Below are 27582 nucleotides of genomic sequence, written 5' to 3' on the forward strand. Positions count from 1 at the left end.
TATGATTACTCTCAGCGACCGAAAAACAGTCTCTCTAACCTATTCCCTACTGCTGTTTAATCATCATTTAGATCCCCTTACTGAACTCAAGGATCAATGGGTGCGTGACCTGGGCCCCATGGACGACTATGACTGGATAGCCGCTAGGGAATTACCTAAACTTGCTACTACTAGTATTAGATTTCAGCAAATACAATTATTTATTTTACACCGAACATATCTGACGCCGGTGCGACTGGCTAGATTTGGGGCTCGCTCTTCCTCTACATGTCCCAGGTGCTTGTCCGGGGTGGGTACTTTCTGGCATCTTTTATGGGAATGCCCGCTGGTTGGGGAATTTTGGCTTAGGGTGCATCAAGCTTTAGTCTCAACGGGCATTGCCTCCGTATTATTAACACCAAAGTTGTGTGTGTTGGGAGCTACTGAGGAAGGGGCTCTGCTTCGAGCGGAACTACTGTATGTTATAAATGTATGTGCTTTGGCCAAGGTCATTATTGCCCGCTCATGGATGGCCACCAGCGGCCCTGAATTCTCTGCCTTCCGTGCTCTTGTAAACTCCACCATTGCCCATGAGCGATATGTTTATATGAGTAGGCAAGCCAGTGCTAAATTTGACAAAATATGGTCGAAATGGATGGACTCCCCGTACCATACATAGGAGGCCATCAGCTAACGGAGTAGAGGGCCTAGCATTTAAGGGCCGGGCGGACGTGCAGTAAGGCAGCAATGTGTAAGATAATATGTTGAACAGCGCGAGAGGTATTGGCGTAAGAAGGCATCCAGCTAGTTACCATACGTTATGTTAAATGGGTTGATGTTAATGCTTGGGTATGTTTTAAAATATTTTTTTATTATATATATTTTTTTTTTTTTTCTCTTCTTGGTTTAAGTTTAGTTTATAGGGGGGGGGCGAAAATCATAATAGAGGTTTTCATGTATGTACACGTGCAGATACTCTTGCATAGATCACACAATAATGCGAGGATGTTTGATGGCTGTGATTGCACCTACATGTTCGTCAAATGTGAAGAATTACATCTTCAATAATTGTGCAATGTAAATGACCACGATGTACCACGTTTATTTTTTCTTAATAAAAACCAACTTTATTCAAAAAAAAAGATGACATATATTGGTGAAGTCTTCAGGTTCTATCAGTTGCCCAGTATCTGCCAGCTCACTCGGGCAGTAGTCTCCTGTATTGGACAGATGCATGAGGACACCTGAAACACTGCTTGTGCTCTCCATCCACTGATAAAATGCAGTAATGTGTAAGTTGGCTGTTTGTGTGGTATCCTCTTATGTGCGCCCTTAAAAATAAAATGAAGGTAATGGTGGTTGTAACACTATGAACCGCTTCTCCTGGCTAGACAGTTATCCTAAATATACAAGCCTTAAAGTGTTGGTAATGGCTAAGCTTTGTCATGGTGTCACAGGTCTATAGAAATTCTAGGTGCCACCCTTGTGTCTGACGCTGCTGCTTTGTACATGCCACTATCCTGAATGGTAGGTACATCTAATCAGTCTACTGGAGTCTCTCAGTCTAATGTTGTTTGTCTGCAAGATATGACAAAGGTACGTCACTTACTGTCACCTCGATCCAGCTTTTCCCTCAGCCACCTTGCCTTTAACGGATGTTGTCACACAATTTGGTAGAGAGTACTTACTTCTGAATGTATAAAACCAGAATTGTTCCCCTGACCTGGACCTGGTTTGGTGATGGATCATACACTCTCCATGTGGCCAAAAGCCCGGACTGTACGTACTCAGTGCAATAACAGGGCTGGTCTCCCTATCCTATATAGCGATCTAGGACATACTTGGTTACTAAAATTATTATGCAGTGTCATGAAGGGCTATAGGACAATTAATGTTTCCACCTATAATCCTCTAGCTACCTGGTAGTTCATGTCTACAGCAGGACTGGCTTGCCCATGGTTGTGATATATTCCAATTTAAAAGAATAAATGCTCCTGTCTTTCCTGCTGCAGTAATATGGAAGGCAAAAGTCCACCGACAGCCACCACCTGGTCTATGATCATGCCAATGGGAATCTAGGCCTGTACTACTCAGGGTTCTCACTGAGAATCACCAAGAGCTATAGCATAGGTACAAAGTACTTGAGATCCCGAATGGTCATTGAGTACAGGTTGCCATACCTCCCAACATGACCCCCTCCAGGAGGGACACATTGCTCTGCTCCTTTCCTCTTAATCTATGATTGCAATCACCTGTGTTAAAGCACCTTTCTTATCAATTAACCTGTTCTACACAGATGAAGGTAATCATGCATTAAGAAGAAAGTCCAGGCGCAGAGCATTGTGTCCCTCCTAGAGAGGGTCATGTTGGGAGGTACGGGTTGCTGAGTAAACCTAAGTATACAAGTTAAGCATAGGCTAAATCCTGAGTGCACAGAATCTGATATAACTACTGTATAAGACATCCCTAACTAGTAACCCATGAGAAGGTGATGACTCACAGGGCTTGGCATCTGCCTTATGGTGTGATTGCCTTGCTCTTTAATTGGGACTGAATTGCACGGCAAGCATAAAAGCATTTGATTTAGACCAGGGTTAGCCAACTCCCAGTCCTCGAGAGCTACCAACAGATCACGTTTTCCAGCTCACCTCACAGGTGCATGTATGACTGACTGACACATTTTAAAAGATCCACAGGTGAAGCTAAATCCTTACCTTGTGATTCTGTGAGACCTGGAAAACATTAACTGTCTGTAGCTCTGGAGGACTGGAGTCGGCTACCCCAGATGTAGACTATATAGCGTGCATCTGCACCAGACAGTATAGTCTTTCCTGCAGTCTATATTTCTGTCTGATTTTGATGCAGTGGGGTCGTGCATTGGGATTAAATGTGGTTGAAAACAATTCAATTTCTAAAAGATTTTTGACTATATAGTCAACACTGAATGGCGACCTAGTCAGTATTGCAGTGCGTGCAGCACAATACCCCTTCCTCAATGCCTACTGATCACATTGGTAGGATGCTATGCTCCACACAGGAGGTAGGTTAGAATGTTATCCCTTGGTTACAGTGACAGCAGATGGAGATATCTCACTGAAAACAAAACATTTGGTCATTGTAGCGATGTATTTGTTTGTGACAAGAGCAGGTACATTTATTGGACACAGTGACTGGGTAGATGGTATTGTCACATGGTAAGGATGAGAATATATCAGACCAATGGGCTCACCCTGTATCTCCTATGGTGTGAGGACAGCGCCATCCCACTGTAAGCAGTGAGATAACGCGTTCATGTCCAGCAAGTGCCAATACTACCTATAAAAGCTTTGTGCGTGACTAATGCTGTGTACACACGGGGGCGATAGGGGCTACAATCGCTGGGAATATGGTCGCTGGCGACCATATTGCCAGTGATTGGGAGTGTGCCCCGGCGGCACTGCCAGCAGAGGTTCCTTTTCATCAGCGACCATCTCTGGTCGCTGATGAAAAGGAGACACTGGGCAATATATTGCTCAGCAATATATCTCCCCTGTGTGTACGGGGCTTAAGAAAAAGCCCCTATGTATTACTATATAAATCCCTGCTATAATTTCCCTCGCTAGCCCTGCCTTAATATTTGCTGCATTGGTCAGTAGCCTATACAACCAAGTATGTGGTTACCACGGTAATACACTTCCGCTGCTTGGGATCTGAGCATACACCTGAATAGCCTTCTCTCTATTTCCCACGGCGTGTCACCTGAATGATGATATGTGAATGCTGTCCGATCGCAAGACATTTATGTCACCTCTGTAAAAAGAGCATTAATTTATTCATTGTATCATTTGTTTTGCTTTTATAACATAAAACAGTGAAATGCAGTCACTGCATACAACACAAACTACATAGACATTCTCCAGAACCCCTCTGCACACACTATGTAATGTAGGCCAATCAGGGCCAGGAGGCATGGCTTTCTGGGTCCATTGGGGGCTGAGCTATGCTCCCTGTCCCAGCATCTTGAAAAAATCAGAACAACATTGGGTGATTCTGGTTCCGTCAGGAAACCTTCGGTGGCAAAAGTATTCTACACTGTAGGCAAAGACCGTTCATCGATGATTTTTAATTGTCGATGTACATTACTACTGCCCTCTCCCTCTCATAGCAGCAATCTCCCTCTCTCCATCATTAATCTACCAATCTCCCTCATGTCACCTAGCCCACATTACACTGTACACCCGTACACACGGGGGAGATATATTGCTAGCAATATATTGCAATATATTGCTCAGTTTCTCCTTTTCATCAGCGACCAGAGATGGTCGCTGATGAAAGGTAACCTCTGCCGGCAGTGCCGCAGCGGTAATCAGCTGGTCGCAGGAGCAAGCTCCTGCGGCCAGCGATTAGAACGGGGCTGATAACGGGAGCGCGCACCCGACGATTTATCGTCGGGGCACACTCCCATCACTGGCAATATGGTCGCCTGTGACCATATTTCCAGCGATTTCAGCCACTATCGCCCCCGTGTGTACACAGCTTTACACCATTGTTACCTCCCCTCCTGCATTCTGCAGGAGACTTCCTCACATAGCGGCAATCTCCCTCTCTCCCTCATTAGTCTAGCAATCTCACTCATGTCACCTAGCCCACATTACACTGTTACATCATAGTTACCTCCCCTCCTGCATTCTGCAGGAGACTCCCTGACATATGTGCAATCTCCCTCATGTCACCTAGCCCACATTACACTGTTACATCATGGTTGCCACCCCTCCTGGCATTCTGCAGGAGACTCCCTCTCTCCCTCATTAGTCTAGCAATCTCCCTCATGTCACCTAGCCCATATTACACTGTTACATCATAGTTACCTCCCCTCCTGCATTCTGCAGGAGACTCCCGCAAATAGCAGCAATCTCCCTGAATAGTCTAGCAATCTCCCTCATGTCACCGAGCCCACATTAAGTGCAATAAGTGTGTGCAGGACACTTAAGGGCCCTACATACGTAGAGATTTGTTCATGACGGGAGATTCAGAATGAGAGATTTCACTCTCAGATAATGAGCCACATACAGAGAGAGTTGTCTCAAGAGATTCAGTACGGGAGATTTCAAATCTGTCACAGAAAGTGACGTAAAAACCTGCACTTCATGTTATTTGGTATAGACAGTAATTTCCTATCCACCACATAAATAATGTATGTTTCCATTTAACCTCTATTTAATCTAATGTCATAATGTATTTTCCTGAACCTGCATCACAGCAATACATCCACCCATATTGACACTTTCCACATTTAACCTAGGGGCATTTGCTGACATGACGTGCATTGAATGAAACAACAAAACATTAGCATCCTTATAAATAAACGTTGGTAATACCCCCCCCCCCCCCAAATTATTGGTGGCTAGCGGACCCCCCTCCCAAAAAAAAAGTTTAATCATTGGTGGCTAGTGACCCCCCCCCCCCCCCCTTCCCCAAGAAAGTGTAATCATTGGTGGCTAGTGGAACCCCCCACCGCCCTCCTTCCCCCCGCAAACAATCGTTGGTGGCACAGTGGGAACAACAAAAAAATATATGGTACTTGTTTCCTAGCACGGCCACAACGATCATGATCGCGGCCATCGCATGCACTAAAAAATCGGGTGCGATGGTACCGACGCGATGCCCGCGATTTCCCCATAGGGAACAATGTTAAATGCCTCAATTTACCCACGATGCCCCCGATTTCCCATAGGAATCAATGTTAAATGGCTCAATTTACCCAAATCATCATAGGGAACAATGGTAAATGGGCCAGAAAACCCAAAAAACACCCCTGAACAGTGAAATGTCCCCCCAAAAGTAGTTTACACCACCCCACGATCAACGCGAACCCGAAGCGTGGCGAGCAGCGGCGGTACGCGTCCTCCGACCTTTTCATACCCCTACTATCCACGTCGGCGTGGAGTTGAGAATAGAATAGTGTGGCGAGCGCACCGAGCCCGAAGCGTAGCGGGACGCGGATACCTGTGAAGCCCGCAAAGGGACGCGTTTACCTGTGAAGGTATCCGCGTCCCCTCGCGGGGCTCGCCACACTATTCTATTCTCAACTCCACGCCGACGTGGATAGTGGGGGTTTGAAAAGGTCGGAGGACGCGTACCGCCGCCGCTCGCCACGCTTCGGGCTCGCCACACTATTCTATTCTCAACTCCATGCCGACGTGGATAGTGGGGGTTTGAAAAGGTCGGTGGACGCGTACCGCCGCCCCTCGCGGGCTCGCTGCGCTCGCCACGCTTCGGGTTCGCGTTGATCGTGGGGTGGCGTAAACTACTTTTGGGGGGACATTTCACTGTTCAGGGGTGTTTTTTTTGGGTTTTCTGGCCCATTTACCATTGTTCCCTATGATGATTTGGGTAAATTGAGCCATTTAACATTGATTCCTATGGGAAATCGGGGGCATCACGGCTAAATTGAGGCATTTAACATTGATTCCTATGGGAAATCGGGGGCATCACGGCTAAATTGAGGCATTTAACATGGTTCCCTATGGGAAAATCGGGGGCATCGCGTCTGGACCATTTAAGCCTTTTTTAGCCGCATACGACGCGACCGACGCGATTTTGACTTCAATGCATTTCAATGGGAAAATCGGACTGCGTCGCGACGGTCGCGTCGCAGTCCACTAAAAATGACACCCGATGCCCGCGATTGTGGCCGTGCTAGGAAACAAGTACCAAATATATATATATACTTACCCAGTCTGGAGTCCAGCGTCGCATCCTCTCACTCCCGCAGCATCCTCTGAGTGCGTGTCAGGGCGGACCTGGAGGCAGCATCAGCGGGACTGCAGGTAGGCATCGGCGCGGCTCTTGGGCGGCAGCGTTCTGCGGTGTCTTCATTCGCTCAGAAAATCCCTGCTCATCTGCCTGCAGCCACACATGCGGGAAATGAGCAGGAGCTTTCTAAGCGACTTCTCTACTGTGTATGCGCAAATCACCAGGAAAATGGCCGATCGTGGACTTCTGTCTGCAGGGACGTCTGACGCAAAATAACTGAGTGGTATCATTTATATGGGTGCAGTAAGTATGGTGTGGACTCCCTGGACACACTACACACCCTGCACCCCTTATAGATACACCAATGGGATATAGTGTAATAGGGAACGGTATCGGGGACCAGACTGCAAAGTGCAAACTACTGATATAAAGGCGGGAAATAGAAATCCCAGCAACTAACATAAACTGCTGGCGCTGCTGTAGGGATGGCCATCGACCATCGATGATTTGAAATCATCAATGGTTTATGGACGGTCGAATACTTTTGCCATCGATGGGGGAGAACCAGATGGTTTTCCTCCATCGATGGAATAGCAAAACAATGTTTTGCTTTTTTTTTCTTTCTTCAAAGTGCCGGGACACGGAGAATAGCTCCGCGCCCCCCCCCCCCCCCCCATGTTTTGATTGTCCCACAGGCCAATCAATCAAACACAATGGATGACCATCGATATGTAAAAATATCCATTGCATAGTTAAGCACTATCGATGGCCAGTTGCAGAATTGCCATCGATGGCCATCCCTACGCTGCTGTATATAACAGCATGTAACCTAGGCGTAACTGCACCTGCATAGCAGGATGTAGGAAGATGGGATTGGTATGTAATCCCGGCGGTTGGAATCCCGACAATGGGGGGACGTGGCTCGCTGCGCTCGCCACACACAGGGACAAAGTGCCAGGATTTCAGAGGTAGGGATTTTGACTTCATCCCAGGAAGATAGCGAATTCACTGCTGCATTTAGCGTTTCCCAGGTCTCTGTATCCCGATGATGCCTCATGCTAGCGTCTGCTCCCTGGTGGCCACATGTTGAATTACAGGCAACTAAAAATCCTCTCGTTTTCGTCTCCTAGTCCCCTGATCTATACTTTTCATAATATTGTACAAGAATTTAATGCCGGCAACTTTTATAATTATCCTCCATTGCATAAATGATGGTCACTTGTATGAATGATGCTGCTGTACTGTGTACATGATGTATAAAATGACTGCATTAGATAAAAGCAAGGTCCTGTATGCAGTAAGACCATACATAGATACAGGAACTGCATACAATGACTGGCCTTACTAAATGTTTATATATAATATAAAAAATATAATACAAATGTTGCAGTGACCTTCTCAAGATGGCTGCAGTCCTTTTAAAAATGTCTGTCTCAGTACTCCATGTCATGTGACCAGAAGTAAGGAATATCCTGTCACCTGACTTGAGCTCATGTGATCGCTGTGCTCTGTGTGAAAGAAAAGCAGCATGCTGAAGTGAGATGTTGTGGAGGACTAAGGAGCGGGTGTGATGGGCATGTGGCTGCTACAGACCTGGCTACTGGCCCCGTATTAGGAGATGCCCTCCAACAAGTCAGTGTCTGATGCCCCCATCACCCAGTTCAGGAACTGCAGGATCCTCAGGGACCATAAGCTGCAGTGGTGAGTATGCCTTCTGCACCAAGTGATGTTCCTCTGTGGACCAGGGTACTAATGTTGGCATTGTTGGGTCTACAACAACTAGGTCGACACCACTAGATCAACATGGGTGAAGGTCGACATGGATCAAGGTCCACATGACATTAGGTCGACATGACATTAGGTCGACATGGGCTAGGTCGACAGTGAAAAGGTCGACATGGGGTTTTTTGCTGTGTTTTTTATTTATTTTTTTACCTGAATGTCGACATAGTTGACATGGACACAGTTTGAAGTGCACCGCATCCCCTCACATTGCTCGTTATGTTTCGGGCATGGTGCCTCGCTATTCTTAGCACACTATTTTATTCTCCCACCACGTCCTAGTGCAGTGGTCGCCAACCCGTAGCTCGCGAGCTACCAGTAGCTCGCCTGAGCAAAACAGGTGGCTCGACCACTATTGCCCGCCTGCAGTTTTCAGAAATGGCCATGCAGAGATACAGCAGCCCATGCCCTCCCTCCGCTGCCGCCAATGCTGCTCCACCATTCAGTCCGTCATACCGCATCATGATCTGTCCTATGTCGGGTAGCGCTGGCAGGCAGGGGGTCCCTGCGGCGTATGTTAAGTCATGAATAGAGAGCAGGGCGCAGGTTTGGCTGGTGGTAAGTGATGTCCTCTGTGAAGTCTAATCACAGATCTCATTCTGTGTTGGCATCGCACAGAACCCTGCAGCGTCCATTGTTCTATTAACCCCTTCCCGACGAGGCCTTTTTTGTTAATTTTTTTTTTTTTTCCCTCCTCGCGTTCAAATAAGCGTAACTTTTTTAATTTTCCGGCTATATAGACACATGAGGGCTTTTTTTTTTGCGGGACAAGTTGTACTTTTTAATGGTACCATTTACTATACCGTATAATATTCTGGGGAATCAGGAAATAATTCAATGTGGGGTAAAAAAGAAAAAAAACGCAATTCCACAATTTTGCGCTGGTTACGTTTTTTTTGGAGTTCATAGTTCGTTTAAAATGATGGGTTATCTTTATTTTATGGGTCGTTACGATTCCGGTGATACCAAACTTATATAGTTTTCGTTATGTTTTACCACTAAAAAAAAAAATAGAAACTTTTACGGTTTTTCTAATTTGCGTCGCGTCGCCATGTTCTGCGGCTTATAACTTTTTTTATTTTTCCACCTACGGACCTGGGTGAGGGCTCATTTTTTGCGGGCTGAAGTGTACTTTTTAATTAATACCATTATGGGATATGGGCGACTTTCTGATCTCTTTTAGTTTTTTTTTTTTGGGTAGGCGATGCAACCAAAAAACGTAGTTTTGGCGTTGGGAATTATTTTCCGTTTACGCCTTTAACCGTGCGGGATACCTAATGTTATATTTTAATAGATCGGACTTTTAGGAACGCGGCGATACCAAATATGTTTATTTTTTTATTTTTTATTTATTTTTATTTGTGAAATGGGGAAAGGGGGGTGATTTGAACTTGTAATATTTTTTTATTTTTTTTTTATTTTTAAACTTATTTTTTTTTTTTACTTTTACTACAAGGCCCCCTAGTGTACTTGACCACTAGGGGGTGCGATCGCCTGTACTAGGTTCAGCCATAGAGCTCTATGGCTGAACATAGTGATTTTCAGCACTTCCTATTACATCCTGCCTCAGGCAGGATGTAATAGGAATGCTGACACGGCCAGCACAGGGGTCTACATTAGACCCCTGGCTGCCATGGCAACCGATCGGCACCCTCCGATCTCGCCGCGGGGGGCCCCGATCGGCGCCGGAGGGGGGCGCCCCCCCTCCGATCAGCTATTAAAGCACTGCGGGCGCTTTGCCCGCGGTGCTTAAAGGGTTAAACGGCCACGATCGGCGAACTCGTGGCCGTGAGAGCAGGTACCTGGCTGTAATATACAGCCATTACCTGCTCTCTTTCAAGCCAGCTCACTCCGTGAGCTGGCTTGATTCCCCCGCAACCGACATATGACGTAAATGTACGTCATATGTCGGGAAGGGGTTAATATGTAATGTGAGAGTGGTGCCAGCTTCCCCCCCGTGGGTGAGCGCGGTGCAACCCATCCATTAGCTTTCACAATAAACCTTTATGATGCCAGCCAGGCACCAGCAGTGGTGTACATCTTACACCTGTATTGGGGTATGGTGCCACTGCCTACTGGAGAAGTGAACTTAAGTTGGAGAGAGAACTTCTAAACTTTCATCCCATATGACTAAAATTGAGACCATAGAATTTATACATTATTAATGATAATATTATTGGACATTTCAGTAAAATATCTTATGTATAAAGTGACATATTTTTTATTTTCTTTATATTTTTTTTACATTTGTCATAGATGATCTCGTTGCTTTACATACGTAAGTGCAGCAGTGGGCAGGGGGTCCCATGTGAGATCAGCGGCGGGGTCCCTGCGGCGGATGGGAACTACTAGTTCTCATCTGCCGCAGGGACCCAGATGCTGACTTCACATACGCAGCAAAGGACCCCCTGCCTGCCAGTGCTACTGTCTGGATCCCTTCCCTGCGCTGCACAGGTAGGGGGCAGGGGAAATGATGCCCCTGTCTGAGGGGGGTGGGGTCCCTGACGCCCACAGACCTTAATCGGGCCCTACAGAGGTGGGGGGGGGAAGATGCAGGCAGTGACCCCTTGGCAATGAGCAAGAACCCCTGGCAATGGACATTAACCCCCCTTGGCAACGAGCAATAACACCAGTGTGTCGGGCATTGCGGTGTGGCATAATGCATTCCTCCCAACACAAAATTTTTTGTGTGACATCCCATTTATTGGGAGACTGTCCTGCGGGGATTAGACACTGTGCAATGGTCTAATCAGGCTGGCAGTGGAGCTGGGGGCAGTTCACACAGCACTGGCCTTGCCCTCACAGCGACAAAACGGTGCCCAAAAAATTTCGGCCTGCGGCTCACGCATATATATTCCTATATCCACTGCCAAAGTTGGATGGTATGCATTAGGTGTGAGGGGCATTGCAATGTGTGGCATAATGTGTCAGGCTTTACAGTGTGCAGCATATTGCGCAGCAGCGTTACGGTGTGCGACATAGTATCAGGGGAATTGGTAAAATTTTAGTAGCTCTCCGGGAGGTTTTTTTTGTCTTTTTCTGTCGCGAGTAGCTCTCGCTCAAATAAGGTTGGAGACCACTGCCCTAGTGGATGGTAGGGCATGAAATACCACCTGTCGGCACATGTCTGCTCAAAAAAACAGTGAAAAACCCCATGTCGACCTTTTGACTGTCGACCTAGCCCATGTCAACCTAATGCTTGTGTCAACCTAGATCCATGTTGACCATGACCCATGTCGACCTCAACCCATGTTGACCTTGCTGCATGTCAACCTAGTGATGTCGACCCAATGCTTGTCGACCTAGCTGTTGTAGACCTTATGACCGTATCCCCTAATGTTCAGGTTACCTGCACAATGTAAGTGATATGTGTATGTGCAGGTCACCCTTATTGCCCAGCTCTAGGCGATGTGTAGGTTACTGTATGTGTATTGGCCATACACACAAGTGTGCAAGCTTATTTTGGTGACCCAGATGGGTATCTGCATCCCTCCTTGGGGGAAAATTCATTATATTATTAATAAACCCTCTCCAAAATACCACTTGTTGCCTTCCTTGCAGCAGGACATGTGCTGTGCCGCCCGCGGCCCCCCTGTAGCTGCTGTGCCGCCCGCAGCCCCCCTGTAGCTGCTGTGCCTCCCGTGGCCCCCTCCGTGCAGCTGCTGTGCCTCCCGTGGCCCCCTCCGTGCAGCTGCTGTGCCTCCAGGGGCCCCCTCCGTGCAGCTGCTGTGCCTCCCGCGGGCCCCTCCGTGCAGCTGCTGTGCCTCCCGCGGCCCCCTACATTCAGCTGCTGTGCCTCCCGCGGCCCCCTACATTCAGCTGCTGTGCCTCCCGTGGCCCCCTCCGTGCAGCTGCTGTGCCTCCAGGGGCCCCCTCCGTGCAGCTGCTGTGCCTCCAGGGGCCCCCTCCGTGCAGCTGCTGCGCCTCCCGCGGGCCCCTCCGTGCAGCTGCTGTGCCTCCCGCGGCCCCCTACATTCAGCTGCTGTGCCTCCCGCGGCCCCCTACATTCAGCTGCTGTGCCTCCCATGGCCCCCTCCGTGCAGCTGCTGTGCCTCCCGCGGCCCCCTCCGTGCAGCTGCTGTGCCTCCCGCGGCCCCCTCCGTGCAGCTGCTGTGCCTCCCGCGGCCCCCTCCGTGCAGCTGCTGTGCCTCCCGCGGCCCCCTCCGTGCAGCTGCTGTGCCTCCCGCGGCCCTCTCCCTCTCCGTGCAGCTGCTGTGCTGCCTCTCCCCCTCCCTGCAGCTGCTGTGCCTCCCCCAGCCCTCTCCCCCTCCCTGCAGCTGCTGTGCCGCCCGGGGCCCTCTCCCCCCTCCCTGCAGCTGCTGTGCCGCTCGCGGCCCTCTTCCCCCTGCAGCTGCTGTGCCCCCTTGGCACTATCATTTCTGCAGGAAACCGTGAATGACAATCTCCAGGTGGTGTACAGTAGCATTCACCGGTCTCCCCCCCCAAATGCCACTATGTATTGCCCATACACACATGTGTGCAAACTTATTTTGGTGACTGTAGGACTGGATACAGCAAACTGCAATGACATAATCAGCTGAGAGTGTTGTCACCAGGTGTTTAACGCTAATTACAGAATTATCTGCTAGAAAGGACACTGACACTAAGGTTACCCCACACCCACACTAAGGTTACCCCACACCCACACAATGGAAGCAGCCGTTTTCCTGGCTGAACTAACACTCACAAGGCTGCAGCGTATCATTTCTCTGTGCGCCATTTTATAGAGGTATGAGGTGATCTGTGCCTCATACCTCAGCGATGTGGCTTATTCCTACTGGACTGTAAGGCTGAGTATTGGTCCAATGGCTGCCTCCGCTGTGTGTGGCCCACATGAAGCAGGACAGCTCAGACCTGTGTGGTAACGTCTGTCGCTCACTCCTATAGGGAGGATCTGTGGGTGCGACAGGGGAAGATTCTTGACCCCGAGAAGCTTTTCTTTGATGAGAAAGGGGCAGCTGATGCCCAGGTGGACTGTCGGGGGAGAATCCTAGCACCTGGATTCATTGACACCCAGATCAATGGTAAGTGGCTGCCATGTGCTTATCCCCAGCCTGGGCCGTTCCAGCAGGGGGATCATGTTCTGCTCCTGTTATGCGGGGTTGGGTGATGTCAGCTGGGGAGAACAGGAGCAGAACATAATCACCCAGTCGGTGGCTGGTCTGCTCTTGCCTATTACTGTGTATAGCCGGCCCCACAGATTAATGTGGCCCTCTTCCTTCCTTTCTTCTTACATCAGGAGGGTTTGGTGTGGACTTTTCCCAGGAAACAGATGATGTGAGATCCGGGCTTTCTCTGGTCGCTGGAAACATCCTGCCTCATGGAGTCACCTCGTTCTGCCCAACCCTGGTGACCTCCCCTGCATCGATCTACCACAAGGTGCCAAACAAAAATTGTGTGTCTTTTTTTTTTTCTCATTACCTATTTTCCATATGTGTGTGTTACGTTGTGTCACGTTGTGTCACTGTACAACAGCCATAAACTGAGTGTACTGGGCATTCCTCTACAGTATTCAGGTCACCTATATCCTCTATAAAATGCCTAGAGTGCTGTAACGGTAATGCTGCAATGCTTTTTAAAACAAGGGGTGTTTAGTTAGGTGAAATCCCTCTGGTGGTCTGTAAGGAATAACATGGAGTCATTCCTTTCTTAGGGTGTGATTAAAGCTGCTAATAATGGGTAACAGCTTAAAGTGTCATGTGATCACCATGGAAACCACAGTCACATGACATGTCTATAGAGAGCGGCTGTGGAGCTTTTCTAACACCTACTCGCCTCCTCCTTCTGGTATCACATGACCACCAAGGAGATTCCTGACTGTCTTCAGCAAAGAAATCCTGGGAATAGGTAGAAACCAAGGGTCTGATCAGTGGGGGAGGCTGCTGCATTTGTTGCAGGAGCGATAATATGCTAATGCCAGTACCAGACGGCTCATGGTGTACAAGCGGGTGCCAGCCATGAGCACCAACTGCCAGTGGGTGGCATATGGGTGCTTATAGCTATGATGCTTCTGGTTGTTACCCAGGTGTTCCTGTAAGATGACATTGCTCTGATGTACAGGAAAACGGGGTACAGACCACTAACGTAGACTGTATACAGGGCCGGCGCCACCACTAGGCAAATCTAGGCATTTGCCTAGGGCGCCAGCCACTGGAGGGCGGCACTTCGCCTCTCGCATGGAGGCTGCAGGGGTGTCCGTGCCGGGTACCTGCGGCACTGTGTGATCTGGCGGCGGGGTCCCTGCAGTGATGCGCGCTATCCGGCAGCCAGGCGGCGGCGCAGGAAGCGCTGCTGGGTTTGAAAACATTCCGCATGCTGATTGGCTGAGATTCAGCCAATCAGCGTGCGGCGAGTTTTTAAACCCATCAGCGCTTCCCGCGCCGCTGCCAGATAGACTGCAGGGACCCCGCCGCCAGATCACACAGTGCCGCAGGTACCCGGCACGGACACCCCTGCAGCCTCCATGCGAGAGGCGAAGTGCCGCCCTCCAGTGGCTGGCGCCCTAGGCAAATGCCTAGATTTGCCTAGGGGGGGTGGGGCGCCCCCCCCCCCCCCCCGTAGGCGCCGGGGCGCCCCACCCCCCCTCGCCTGGGGTGCTCCGGTGCCTTGCACCGGCCCTGACTGTATATTATCACCGGGATCGCTGGTAGCTCTTGTAACCCTTGGATTATGGATCTGGTCCCAGCAGCCGTCCTGTGGCTTAGTGACTTTATGGCCAGTTTGATCTTTGATCCCAGGGCACCTGCCAGTAAGTGAGGTGCGGGCGCCTGATTTAACAGCAGCATTTTATCATAACGAAAATTCACTTATGACAAATGAGATTTATCAGCGCTTGGATAGATATAATGTACCAGCCAATCAGGTCAGTTTCCAAACACCTCTCCTGTAGCAGAACTGTTCTCCTGTGACGGAGTACACTGACAGATAGCTCAGTGACACATCAGAATGCTCATCTCCCCCGTCATCATCACGGCCATGGGCCTGGGCCTTATAGGACTCCTTATTTGCCCTCACTAAGGGGGTTACTCAGACCTGATTGCAAGCCTGCAAATTCATAGGACGCAGGCCTTTCCCTGAATACTCGTTTCATGTACAGAAGGTCTCCCGGGTCCTAAACCAGGAAATTATTCCATCTCAAAGAAGCGCTGTAATGGGGAAAGCAGCTCATTTCTAGGTCCATACTGGTGTTCTGCATAGTATGTTCTGCCCTAAGTGACAAAGCTGTCAAAAAGACAGAAAAACGTAAACCAAACCCCTTTCTGTTTCTGTGACAGGTGCTACCTCAGATTTCTGTGACGGATGGAGGGCCGCAGGGAGCCGGAGTGTTGGGTAATGATGTTTCCTCATACAAAACTATTATTCTTTCTCCAAAAGGTCAGGTCTGAAAACTCAACATCTACAAGTAGTGGAGGATAACCCAGCTCCTGCTTACAGGCGAGACAGGCCTTTCCTTATACATAGGAGGTCTCCTCAGCTTCTCTCAGACAGATGGTGGAGGGTCACCCAGCTTCTGCTTACAGGAGAGACAGGCCTTTCCTTATACATAGGAGGTCTCCTCAGCTTCTCTCAGACAGATGGTGGAGGGTCACCCAGCTTCTGCTTACAGGAGAGACAGGCCTTTCCTTATACATAGGCGGTCTCCTCAGCTTCTCTCAGACAAATGGTGGAGGGTCACTCAGCTCCTGCTTACAGGAGAGACCGGCCTTTCCTTATACATAGGCGGTCTCCTCAGCTTCTCTCAGACAGATGGTGGAGGGTCACTCAGCTCCTGCTTACGGGAGAGACAGGCCTTTCCTTATACATAGGAGGTCTCCTCAGCTTCTCTCAGACAGATGGTGGAGGGTCACCCAGCTTCTGCTTACAGGAGAGACCGGCCTTTCCTTATACATAGGCGGTCTCCTCAGCTTCTCTCAGACAAATGGTGGAGGGTCACTCAGCTCCTGCTTACAGGAGAGACCGGCCTTTCCTTATACATAGGCGGTCTCCTCAGCTTCTCTCAGACAGATGGTGGAGGATCACTCAGCTCCTGCTTACGGGAGAGACAGGCCTTTCCTTATACATAGGCGGTCTCCTCAGCTTTTCTCAGACAGATGGTGGAGGGTCACTCAGCTCCTGCTTACAGGAGAGACCGGCCTTTCCTTATACATAGGAGGTCTCCTCAGCTTCTCTCAGACAGATAGTGGAGGATCACTCAGCTCCTGCTTCCAGGAGAGACAGGCCTTTCCTTATACATAGGAGGTCTCCTCAGCTTCTCTCAGACAGATGGTGGAGGATCACTCAGCTTCTGCTTACAGGAGAGACAGGCCTTTCCTGATACATAGGAGGTCTCCTCAGCTTCTCTCAGACAGATGGTGGAGGATCACTCAGCTTCTGCTTACAGGAGAGACAGGCCTTTCCTTATACATAGGTCTCCTCAGCTTCTCTCAGACCGATGGTGGAGGATCACCCAGCTTCTGCTTACAGGAGAGACAGGCCTTTCCTTATACATAGGTCTCCTCAGCTTCTCTCAGACAGATGGTGGAGGGTCACTCAGCTCCTGCTTACAGGAGAGACAGGCCTTTCCTCATACAGAGTCTCCTCAGCTTCTCTCTGAAAGATGGTGGAGGGTCACTCCGCTTATGCTTACAGGAGAGACAGGCCTTTCCTTATACATTGGAGGTCTCCTCAGCTTCTCTCAGACCGATAGTGGAGGCCTTTCCCTATATGCAGGAGGTCTCCTCAGCATCTCTACTGGAGAGACTGGCCTTTCCCTATATGCATTACTATTCAGTTTCACTCAGACAGATATGAGGTCCATGGCTTGCTCAGGGCAGCGTTAGATGTGACCTGTACACAGGACAACTTATATTTCTTTAGTCTTTCTAATCCCTGTTCTTGTGATATTTCCGACTGCAGGCGTTCACCTGGAGGGTCCGTACATCAGCTCAGAGAAGAAGGGAGCCCACCCTGAGCGTTGCCTGCGCTCTTTCAGTGAGAAGGGTTTCTCTGAGCTCCTGGACACCTATGGGACGTTGGAAGGAGTCAGCATTGTCACACTCGCCCCTGAGATGGGACGGAGCCAGGAGGTGATCTCAGAGCTGGTGCGGCGCGGGATATGTGTCTCCCTAGGTGTGTGCAGGGAGGCCGTAATGTTACAGGTGATCCAAGGAGCCCCTCTTGGCTTAGCCATAGCTGGTAGTAAGCCCCTGTGTGTGTCTTGGCCATAGCTGGTAATGAGAAGAGGGGTTGATGGCATTTCCTTGAGGGGTTCCTTGATGGCATAGCCATGGTATAACATTCTCTTTGTCCTCAGGGCACTCAGTGGCCAATCTGTCTCAGGCTGAAGACGCCGTAAGCTGCGGGGCCTCGTTTATTACTCACCTCTTCAACGCCATGCTGCCGGTACGTGAGTCTCAGCCACCTTCAGTGTGGGTCATTGGGGCCCCTTTAGTCTGGAGGGTCTGCTGCTGTCACCTAGACTTCTGTACCCTGTGACTGTACCCTGTGACTGTACCCTGTGACTGTGTACCCTGTGGGGTGCCGGACGGGTTCCCGACAGTCATTTACCCGACGTCGGGATCCCAACTGTCAAAATGCTGACAGACGGGTGCCCGACGGACACCCGCTATTTTCCCTCGTGGGGGTCCACGACCCCCATAGAGGGAGAATAGAATAGGTGGCTCGCTACGCGAGCCACCGTGCCCGCAGCGTGGCGAGCCCGCAAGGGGCTTCTTTGCGCTCGCCATGCTGTCTGACTCCGGGCAGTCGGGATCCCGACGTCGGGATAATGACTGTCGGGATCCCGACTGTCGGTGTCCCATACAACACCCACCCTGTGAATGTGTCTGATAATACACTAACCCTGAAACATCTGGTGCAGTTCCACCACCGCGATCCTGGCATTGTGGGGCTACTGACGAGTGATCGCATCCCGGCCGGAAAAACGGTTTATTATGGGATGATTGCAGACGGAATCCACACCAATCCCGCCGCCCTCCGGATAGCCCATCGTGCCCACCCCAATGGTGAGTGTGGATAGGGGAGGGCATTGCTGGGGCTCACACCCATAATCTGACCCCTGTCATGGTGCATCTTGTGTGTTCTAGGCCTGGTGCTAGTGACGGACGCTATCACGGCCATGGGCCTGGGGCCTGGGAGACACACTCTGGGTCAGCAGGAAATCCTTATTGATGGGTTTAATGCGTATGTGGCTGGTAAGTAGAACGACGTGTCAGTCTGTGTATGTGCTGTTGTCTATTCGCGTCAACAACCAGTGGAACTACATTTCCCAGCATGCTTTCCAACAGTTTTAGCAATACTGCAGATGAGCATGCTGCGACGTGTAGTGCCACAGGTTGCCTATGCCTGTATAAGTGTGCACTGTGTCTGGGTCATGTTCACCTTCCGTGAAATTATCATCCTATCATGTTACTTCTCCTCATGGTGACCTGTAATAGCCCCAGTTACCTCATGTCATGTGATACATCATAGCCACAGGGTGTCCTGTACTGGTCATGTGATCCTTTATCCGCTCAAGGCGGTAACCGGTATCACACACTGCTCTGGCTCCTTCTTCGTTACCGGGCCGGGGAAGGATGTCCAGGTCTTAAGCTGGGTACACATATGTACAATTTCATTTTTCTTGCGACCGTTCGTTCGACCGAACACACGTTCGACCGTCCAAAACATACGACCGTTCTGTGCGTACACATATGTACAATTTTACTTGCGACGTCCGATGTACTCCCGTCCAAACAATCGCAACAAGAAGTATATGAGACCCTGTAACCCTTTGCCTGCTGTTTTAACTAATGTGTGTTTAATGCCTCACTGCCCAACACTTTTGAGGCATCACTTTAAGACATTAATCAATGTTGAAGTTTTAATAGTGTGTTATGGTGCCCTGCAAAGAGCTTCCAGCACACTCTATTAAAACTTCAACATTGATTAATGTCTTAAAGTGATGCCTCTAAAGTGTTGGGCAGTGAGGCATTAAACACACATTAGTTAAAACAGCAGGCAAAGGGTTACAGGGTCTCTCATAATGCAGCATACCACCGTGCTTTGTCAAACTGTCAAGCATATCGATCGAACATGCGTACACACTTCACTTTTGTTCCGATATGGAGCCGTCCTGTCGGATGAAATATTAAGCAGCAAAGAACCTTCGACCGACCGACCGTGGACGGCCAAGAGCGTTTTTGGCCGTTTATCAATCGCACAGCAGCAATTGGGACAGCGTACACACCTATACAATCGAACGGCCGTTTGCCCCCAGATTGGAAGAACGGCCCGACGATTGTATATATGTGTACCTAGCTTAAGGGCCAGATGTATCAAGCTTCAAAAAAGTGATAATACGGAGAGTGATAAACAGCCAGCCAATCAGCTCCTAACTGCCACATTACAGACTGGTCTGAAAATGACAGTTATGAGCTGATTGGCTACAGTTATGAGCTGAGGATTTGTAGGAGAGCCAGGAGAGCTGCTAGCACCTGTACCAAATACCTCATTGCAAAGTATGGTGAGGTATTAGGTCCACCAGGAACCGGTTATTAACGCACTGGAAGGTCTGTCCGGCAGGTGCAGCTCTCCAGTATTTCTAGTATTCGGCTCTTCCAATAGAGTCGACAGTTGTGTGAATATAGTAGGAGGCACACGATAGTGGAGCATGTAATTAAAAGGGATTTTGCTTCCCCAAGAATAAAAGCACTCTCATACGGAGTTGTGTCAGAAGAATAGAACACCATAAATGCAGGATACATGATGAGGGCTAAGGCACAGCAACAATCACTGTCCTCAGCACCCGCGTTCCACCTGGGCCGGCTTCTGGGTTTGTGTCGTCCTTCCGGTCAGTTTGGCTCTGACTGGAAGGGGTGATGGAGCCTCTGAACAATGAGTTGTGCGAAGCCTAGAAAAGGGATGGTGTAGAGCGCGAGCGCCAATCAGCTCTTAACTGACACGGTACAGACTGGATTTGAAAAATGGGTACTTGTGTACTTTCACGGCTGCCATCGCATGCCATATGTAGTGGCATGCGATGGCATGCAATTTTTGCCGTTTTTATGCGTTTTAAAAAAAAAATCGCATTCGATTTTTAACAGAAATGCATCCAAATGCATTGAAATTTGTATCAAACATGTTCAATGGCCCCCAAATGTCATTTTTCAGGCTGTACCACCCCCACTATGAATGCGAACCCGAAGCGTGGCGAGCGCAGCGGTACGCGTCCTACGACCTTTTCATACCCCCACTATCCACGTCGGCGTGGAGTTGAGAATAGAAAGTGTGGCGAGCCACCGAGCCCGAAGCGTGGCGAGCGGACGCGGACACCTGTGAAGCCCGCGAGGGGACGCGTATACCTGTGAAGGTATCCGTGTCCCCTCGCGGGGCTCGCCACGCTTCGGGCTCGGTGGCTCGCTGAGCTCGCCACACTTTCTATTCTCAACTCCGCGCCGACGTGGATAGTGGGTGTATGAAAAGGTCGTAGGACGCATACCGCCACCCCTCGCGGGCTCGCCACGCTTTGCGTTTGCGTTGATAGTGGGGGTGGTACAGCCTGAAAAATGACATTTGGGGGCCATTGAACATGTTTGATACTAATTTCAATGCATTTGGATGCATTTCTGGTAAAAAATCGCATGCAATGCGATTTTTTACTATGCGATGGACATCGTGGGAGCCGTGAAGTACTGAAAAATGACAGTTAGGAGTTGGCAGTTTGTCCCTTTCCACTTAATCACTTTTCAAGGCTTACCACATCTGGCCAAGTATCTTAAATAATTGAATATATATCAATTACATGTGACAGTGTTGTCTGATAAATCTGCACCATACATATAATGACATCTAGTATACTCCAGGCACACAGCTGCTAGGAAGCAGGAGTCCGCACCTAATGGGCACCATTACTAGAACCGTATGAGTCATCGGAAACCATATAAGTTCTCATTAAGGCCCCTCGGTGACACTGTATCTGTACGGTGCATCCATCTGGCCTCCCGTTGGAGTATCCTATATGTGATTATGTGTATGGAATACCTGCTGAGAATGCTGCCAGTGACCCGTGCCCCCTCTCCATGCCAGGTACCCACACGTTGGCAGGCAGCATCGCTACCATGACGATGTGTGTGAAGCACTTCCATGATGCCACAGGTGAGTATCCTATACAAATGCTACGATGCTGGGGATATACTGCACAGTACTGTGCACTGATGGCTGGGATGGGCACATGCCTCAGACAGGCTGGTGATGATTACTGTATTCATGTTCTGTTACTCTGCCCTCCTGGCCCTCACTCACCTGGACATCCGTGCAGGGCACCTACCAGGGCTGGATAGATTACAATGGCAGATCATACACCTAGTCCCCATCCCTGTTCCACAGGGCTCTTATTTATCTCCCTCCTCTGTTCCCCTCCATCCCATCCCTCTCCTCTCTCACCATTTTACCCAGTACAGACTCTCACCACCACAATCCACCCTGAATGCAGCTGCGAGGCTGATCTTCCTCGCCAGACGTTTATAGTCTGTGCACCTGCTTTGTCAGTCCCTCCATTGGTTACCTGTACTCAATATAAAATACCATGTTTCAAAGCCCCCATACACTAGCCGATTTTGGTCAGATTTAGGCTAGATCAGTCGGATCTGGCCTAAATCGGACCAAAATCGGCTAGTTTTGATGTCCCCTCAGATCCGATGCGCGGTCCCGTGCGCATCGGATCTGCGTCGGATGGTCGGACCTGCTGCACGTCCGACCACCCGACTTGGGACCTAGTGGGGCGGTGGAGGGAGCAGGAGGGGCTGGGGACGCTGCGAGGGACACAGGCGGCATAGAGCCGGGCGGGGGGAGCCGGGAGCTGTCAGCACTGAAAAAAAAAAAAAAATCCCATACAATGAATGGGCGGCCTGTGATTGGCTGAGCGCTCTCTCAGCCAGTCAGCAATTGGCTGAGAGAGCGCTCAGCCGATCACAGGCTGCCTATTCATTGTATACAGTAGGCTTTTTTTTTCTAGCACTGACAGCTACCGGCTCCCTCTGCCCGGCTCTATGCCGCCCGTGTCCCCCGCAGCGTCTGTGTCCCCCGCAGCGTCTGTGTCCCCGCAGCATCCCCAGCCCCCCTGCTCCCACCAGCAGCCCCTGCTCCCCGGGTTTTTTACATGTGATAAATCGAGACGATTTATCACATGTAAAAAATGGCACATCAAGTGCCAATCTAATCAAGCTACCCCGGGGAGCAGCCGGGGAAGCTCAGGGGGAAGTCGGGGGCGACTTGTCCTAAGGACAAGTCACCCTAGTGTATGGGGGCCTTTAGACACAAGACCATAAACCAAACTACACCAATGTGCATCTCTTATCTTTGCTCCTCTCAAGATCTACATCTCTCACCCACACTCATTACTTGCTACCATTAAGGATTGCAGGACTTTCTTCAGACTGCACCCACTCTGTGGAACCCCTCCCACACACACAATAAGACTCTCCTCCAGTCTCCAATTGTTCCCTGAAAACTCAGGCAGCGTATCACCTTCCAGATCCACCCCACGACCTTCATAAACCTTTCCTATTCAATTACATCCCCACTGTACAGGCCACACATATCCTCACTTATTTTCTTTGACATTCCCATCCCCCCTGACCAACATTGCTGGTTGACCACATCATACACCAATAACCCCTGCAGTCTGGTGGGCCGTTGTGCAATAGGTAACACCTATACTTGTGCATCAGTGCTCATTTCCCTATAGAGTGTAAGCTTGCGAGCAGGGCCCTCCTACCTCTATGACTGTCTGCTGTTACCCAGTTTGTTTAATCACTGTTCCCAATTTGTAAAGTGCAACAGAACTTACTGCTCTATATAAGAAACTGTTGTTAATAATAACAAGTGGCAGCTGTAGTCTGTGTGTGTAGAAGAGATGTGCCCCCCCCCCCCCCCTTCTTATTATTAGGAGTCTGTGCAGGGTATTACAGCGCCACCTTGTGTCGGGATGTGGTCAAAATCCCGACAGGGTCATAATACCGACAAGGACAAAATCCCGACATTTAAAGTCCCGACAGGGTCAAAATACCGACATATAGAATGTACAGGTGAAACAGTCAACATGACTTTCCGTCGACAGGTCGCAAGGTCGACATGGGTTTTTTCACTGTTTTTTGACCCGACAGGCGGTATTTCATGCCCTACCATCCACTAGGGCGTGGTGGGAGAATAAAATAGTGTGCCGAGCACAGCAAGGCACCGTGCCCGAAGCATTGCGAGCGGCTGCGGTTCACCTCCAACTGTGTCCATGTCGACTGTGTCAACATTTGGGTAAAAAAACAGTGAAAAAACCCATGTCGACCTCACGACCTGTCAACGGAAAGTCATGTTGACTGTTTCACCTGTACATTCTATATATCAGTATTTTGTCCCTGTTGGGATTTTTATCCTTGTCGGTATAATGACCCATTCGGGATTTCGACCCTGTTGGGATTTTAACCGTTGGGATTTCATACCGAATCCCTTGTGTCTCCTGGCAGGCTGTACAATGGAAGAGGCTCTAGAAGCGGCTTCTCTTCATCCAGCACAAGTCCTGGGTATACAGCATCGCAAGGGAACTCTGGATTTTGGGGCAGATGCAGGTAAAACTTTCACGTGAGAGGACGGTTTGATATATCTCCCCTTCTTGGGAATAGACAAGAACTTCTGATACAGAAAATGCAGTGTAATGTGTATATATATGCAATTTATTGGTGGATGAGAGTGTAGCGCCACTCGTGGGGACCACCGGTGCCCTAGGTGTATATAGTTCTTGTAGACTTGAAGAAGCCTAATGGGCGAAGCGGGTAGGGTTTCTATATTGACCTCCCACACTAAAAATATAAAGCATTCATGAAATTTCATATCTGTTATATTTTTCTGCTGTGATATCATTGTTCATATTTTACTGTTCTTTTATATTTGAACTAAAATTGAAGAAAAAATGAAAATAAATTTGGATCGCCTGATCATTTACTATTTAGATACTATTTTGTCGCTTATTTACCTCTCTCCACCCCTATTTTATCTATGCAAATTTGTTTGCCAATTTCTTTTTTTTTTAAACTAGCTTAAACCCTACACTGAGCCTAGAAGTTATCGAGTGACTTTTCCTTTGTTTGTTATCTAAATTTTACTCTCATTTCTAGATTTTGTGCTGCTGGATGACAATCTGGATGTGAAAGCAACCTACATAGCAGGCCAGGGTGTATGGAATTCTTCGGCTGGCTCCTAGGATGCCGGCAGTGTGATAAAATACCTGGGATCAGCGCCCTAGCACCTCCTGTCACTGTGCCTTACTTACTAGCTGCTAATGATGCATTACCTTTATTTGTCCACAAGATGTCACCAGAGTGCCTGGTCGCCATTTCTCTTTATCAAACCCATTTACTTCCTGTAACAAGAAGGGGACCATTTGAGTAACGGGGAGGTAGAAGATGATGTGGAACAGTTGTAAAGCCATCAATATATTTCAAAGCTTAGTCAGTAATGCATTAAACGTGTAACAGTCACTCCCACATGATGGCTGCTGCGCTTTGTGTCCTAGCGCACAAACAGAAGTGCCTCAGCAGCTCGGTCCGAATACAGGGGTTTGTAGTGTCCCTGCAGAAGGCACTGAAGCGTTCTCTCTAACCTATACACTATTCCAAGGCCTCTCGTCATTGTCAGAAATATAGATTTTGCACTACAGTCATCTTATAGGACAGCGTACAACACTACACTGATTGTGCAACCTAGTCTTTATACTGTGTAACGATAATTGGGAGGGCACAACAGTGACCAGCGGTGCAATCATTACTGACTCATTTTAAAAGATGCACAGGTGGAGCTAATTATTTCACTTGATGCTGTGCGGAGACCTGCAAAACATTCGCTGGGTGGGGACCTGAGGACCAACGTTGAGAACCTGTGCCATAGACATACACAGTTATTGCTGTTGTATGTGGATAAGCAGCAATTTAATAACACCATTTAAATAACACGCTTGAACATTTCTCATAGGAATATAGTGTAAAGATAGGTGGGTGTATGATCTGGTGCCTGGTATGGCTGTGGGCACTGGTTATATGATGTGTGTCTGTGTCCCTTTAAGTGACATACTGACTGCAATGTGTGTTATTCAGCCAAGATCAGCAATAAATAATGAGCGTCCCAGTTTGTGTCTGATCTAAGTCTGCGTTGGCCTTGTCCTCTCTGCTGTTGCTGCTGCCGCCACTGTGACGTGCTGCTGATGGTGTGCGCTGATGGCTGTAAATGCAAATATTGGGTTACATGGTTACATGCCCTCAGTAATGTAATGGTAGAAGCTCTAACTTGTATCGGGTAGTACAGTGGTCAAAGTCGGTCCTCGGGACCCCACACGTTCACGATTTCCAGGACACCCGACAGGTGCACTCAGTACTCACTGACACATTTTAAAAGATCCACATAATTATATCACTTGATTCTGTGAGGAGACCTGCAAAACATGCACTGTGTGGGGTCCTGAGGACCGACTTTGAGAACCTGTGGGGTAGTATTGTAAGGTCTGGGCTGCCCCAGTCTTTACATTTATGTTGCTGGGTATGCGGGCATCAGGTGGGCGAAAGGAGTTGGATTTTTTTTTTTTTTAAACCAACTTGTTTATAGTTTATTGTCCCAGTGGGCATAGAGGGAGAATGCAGCGACCCATTACACTTAGTACAGTGTCCATGTCAACCTTCTGCAGTAATGCTCATATATCACGGAGAGGTTCTGCGGGTATGGTGATAATCCTGCACGTCTCCATAGGGTTCATTCTAATTTGAAAATAAAGAAGAAGAAAAAAGCACACAACTGGGCATCTGGGAAAACCAACCACGTTGCAGGTACGGTAATGTAACGTCTGTTAGATTTGGGTCGAAATCTAAATTGCAGTATAAAAATAAAACATTTGTGGGCTACATGCAAAAGCAGCCAGTATTTACACGGCACAGAAAACCTAAATGTATTTTACTACCTTTGCATGGCATTTCTTTAACTCCAAATCAGCTAATCCCATCCCTGCTATAGATACTACCTTTAATCTTATAGATCAGTGTACTTATTCTAAGGAGGCTTTTTTTTTTTTGGTGGATCGTGTCTAACCCATGGCCCAGGGGGACCTCTGTGCCTGTGTGGGTTGCAGGTGCTCTGTGTGGGTGGCACTAATTTGCTGAATAATCTTGAATATTATATAGATAAAATTCCAGTAGCCTTCCTCATTCATTTTTTATTTTATCAGTTTTACTCTTCCTGATGAATATGGAAGAGGCGTGACTGACTATGGCCCTTATTCTGATCGGTGCGGCCGGATCCAAATATGCGGCCAGGACCGTGCGTGCGAAACCCCGCCTTCCATACGGATCGCCAACTCCGTCCGTACGCGGTAAGAAGCTGGCCGAACGGACCGCACGTGTATTTTTCACGGAATACGCCTCCTCCATCTCAGGGAACCTCCCCCATCATTCGATGGTCGCAGACCATAGAACGCAGGACCGAGTGGTCCACCAGCTCCCGCAACCTCAGACCACACGGACATTTTTCCGTGCAAAAGCAGGGATCTGGGCGGGCAGCTGACATCCGGCAATGTCATATGTCCGCCCCCTACACGTGCGTCACGGCCGCATTACCATACATACGCCCAGCGTTTGCATGGGAACGCCCATGAAACGCGGGGTGTATGCATATGGTAATGAGCCCAAATAGCCCTTCACGCCCCTCTCCACCCCCTGTTCGGAGTGTTCACATTTCATGCGGGATTTGGCCGTACGCCCCGCTCGCACATGCGCAGAGACGCCTCTGCACATGCGCAGACACAAAACATCGGCGGCACGAACGCACGCGGATATTACCGCACCAACCAGAATAAGGGCCAATATTATGATTAGTTAAGGGAGGGGCGACAGGCGGCCGACCCGGGGTCCCTACACATAGAGGTACACTGAACCGATAATTGGGACAGTCATAGACGCAGAGCGGCCCCAAGTACCTCCATCACTGTCCGTGGTGTTACCCAAGTGCTAAAGTTTGGGGGGTGAGTGGACAGGGCAAGGGATCATTTTATTGAAGGGGCCTCCCACAAGCCTTAAT

The 27582-nt window shown here is 49.1% G+C and overlaps 1 protein-coding gene across 1 annotated transcript; it reads left to right on the top strand.

The window, feature by feature from the left end:
• Positions 1–8197: 8197 nt before the first annotated feature.
• On the top strand, positions 8198–25659 carry AMDHD2 (amidohydrolase domain containing 2). The gene is made up of 11 exons (XM_083152666.1): positions 8198–8415; positions 13384–13520; positions 13736–13875; positions 15771–15825; positions 17392–17604; positions 17789–17877; positions 18356–18500; positions 18582–18689; positions 21562–21630; positions 23994–24095; positions 24642–25659. Exons 1-11 carry the CDS (start codon positions 8333–8335, stop codon positions 24725–24727), a joined length of 1227 nt encoding a protein of 408 aa, XP_083008792.1. The 5' UTR covers positions 8198–8332; the 3' UTR covers positions 24728–25659.
• Positions 25660–27582: the final 1923 nt, after the last annotated feature.

Source organism: Crinia signifera, chromosome 7, assembly GCF_055691185.1.
Source record: "Crinia signifera chromosome 7, ASM5569118v1, whole genome shotgun sequence".
NCBI lineage: Eukaryota > Metazoa > Chordata > Amphibia > Anura > Myobatrachidae > Crinia > Crinia signifera.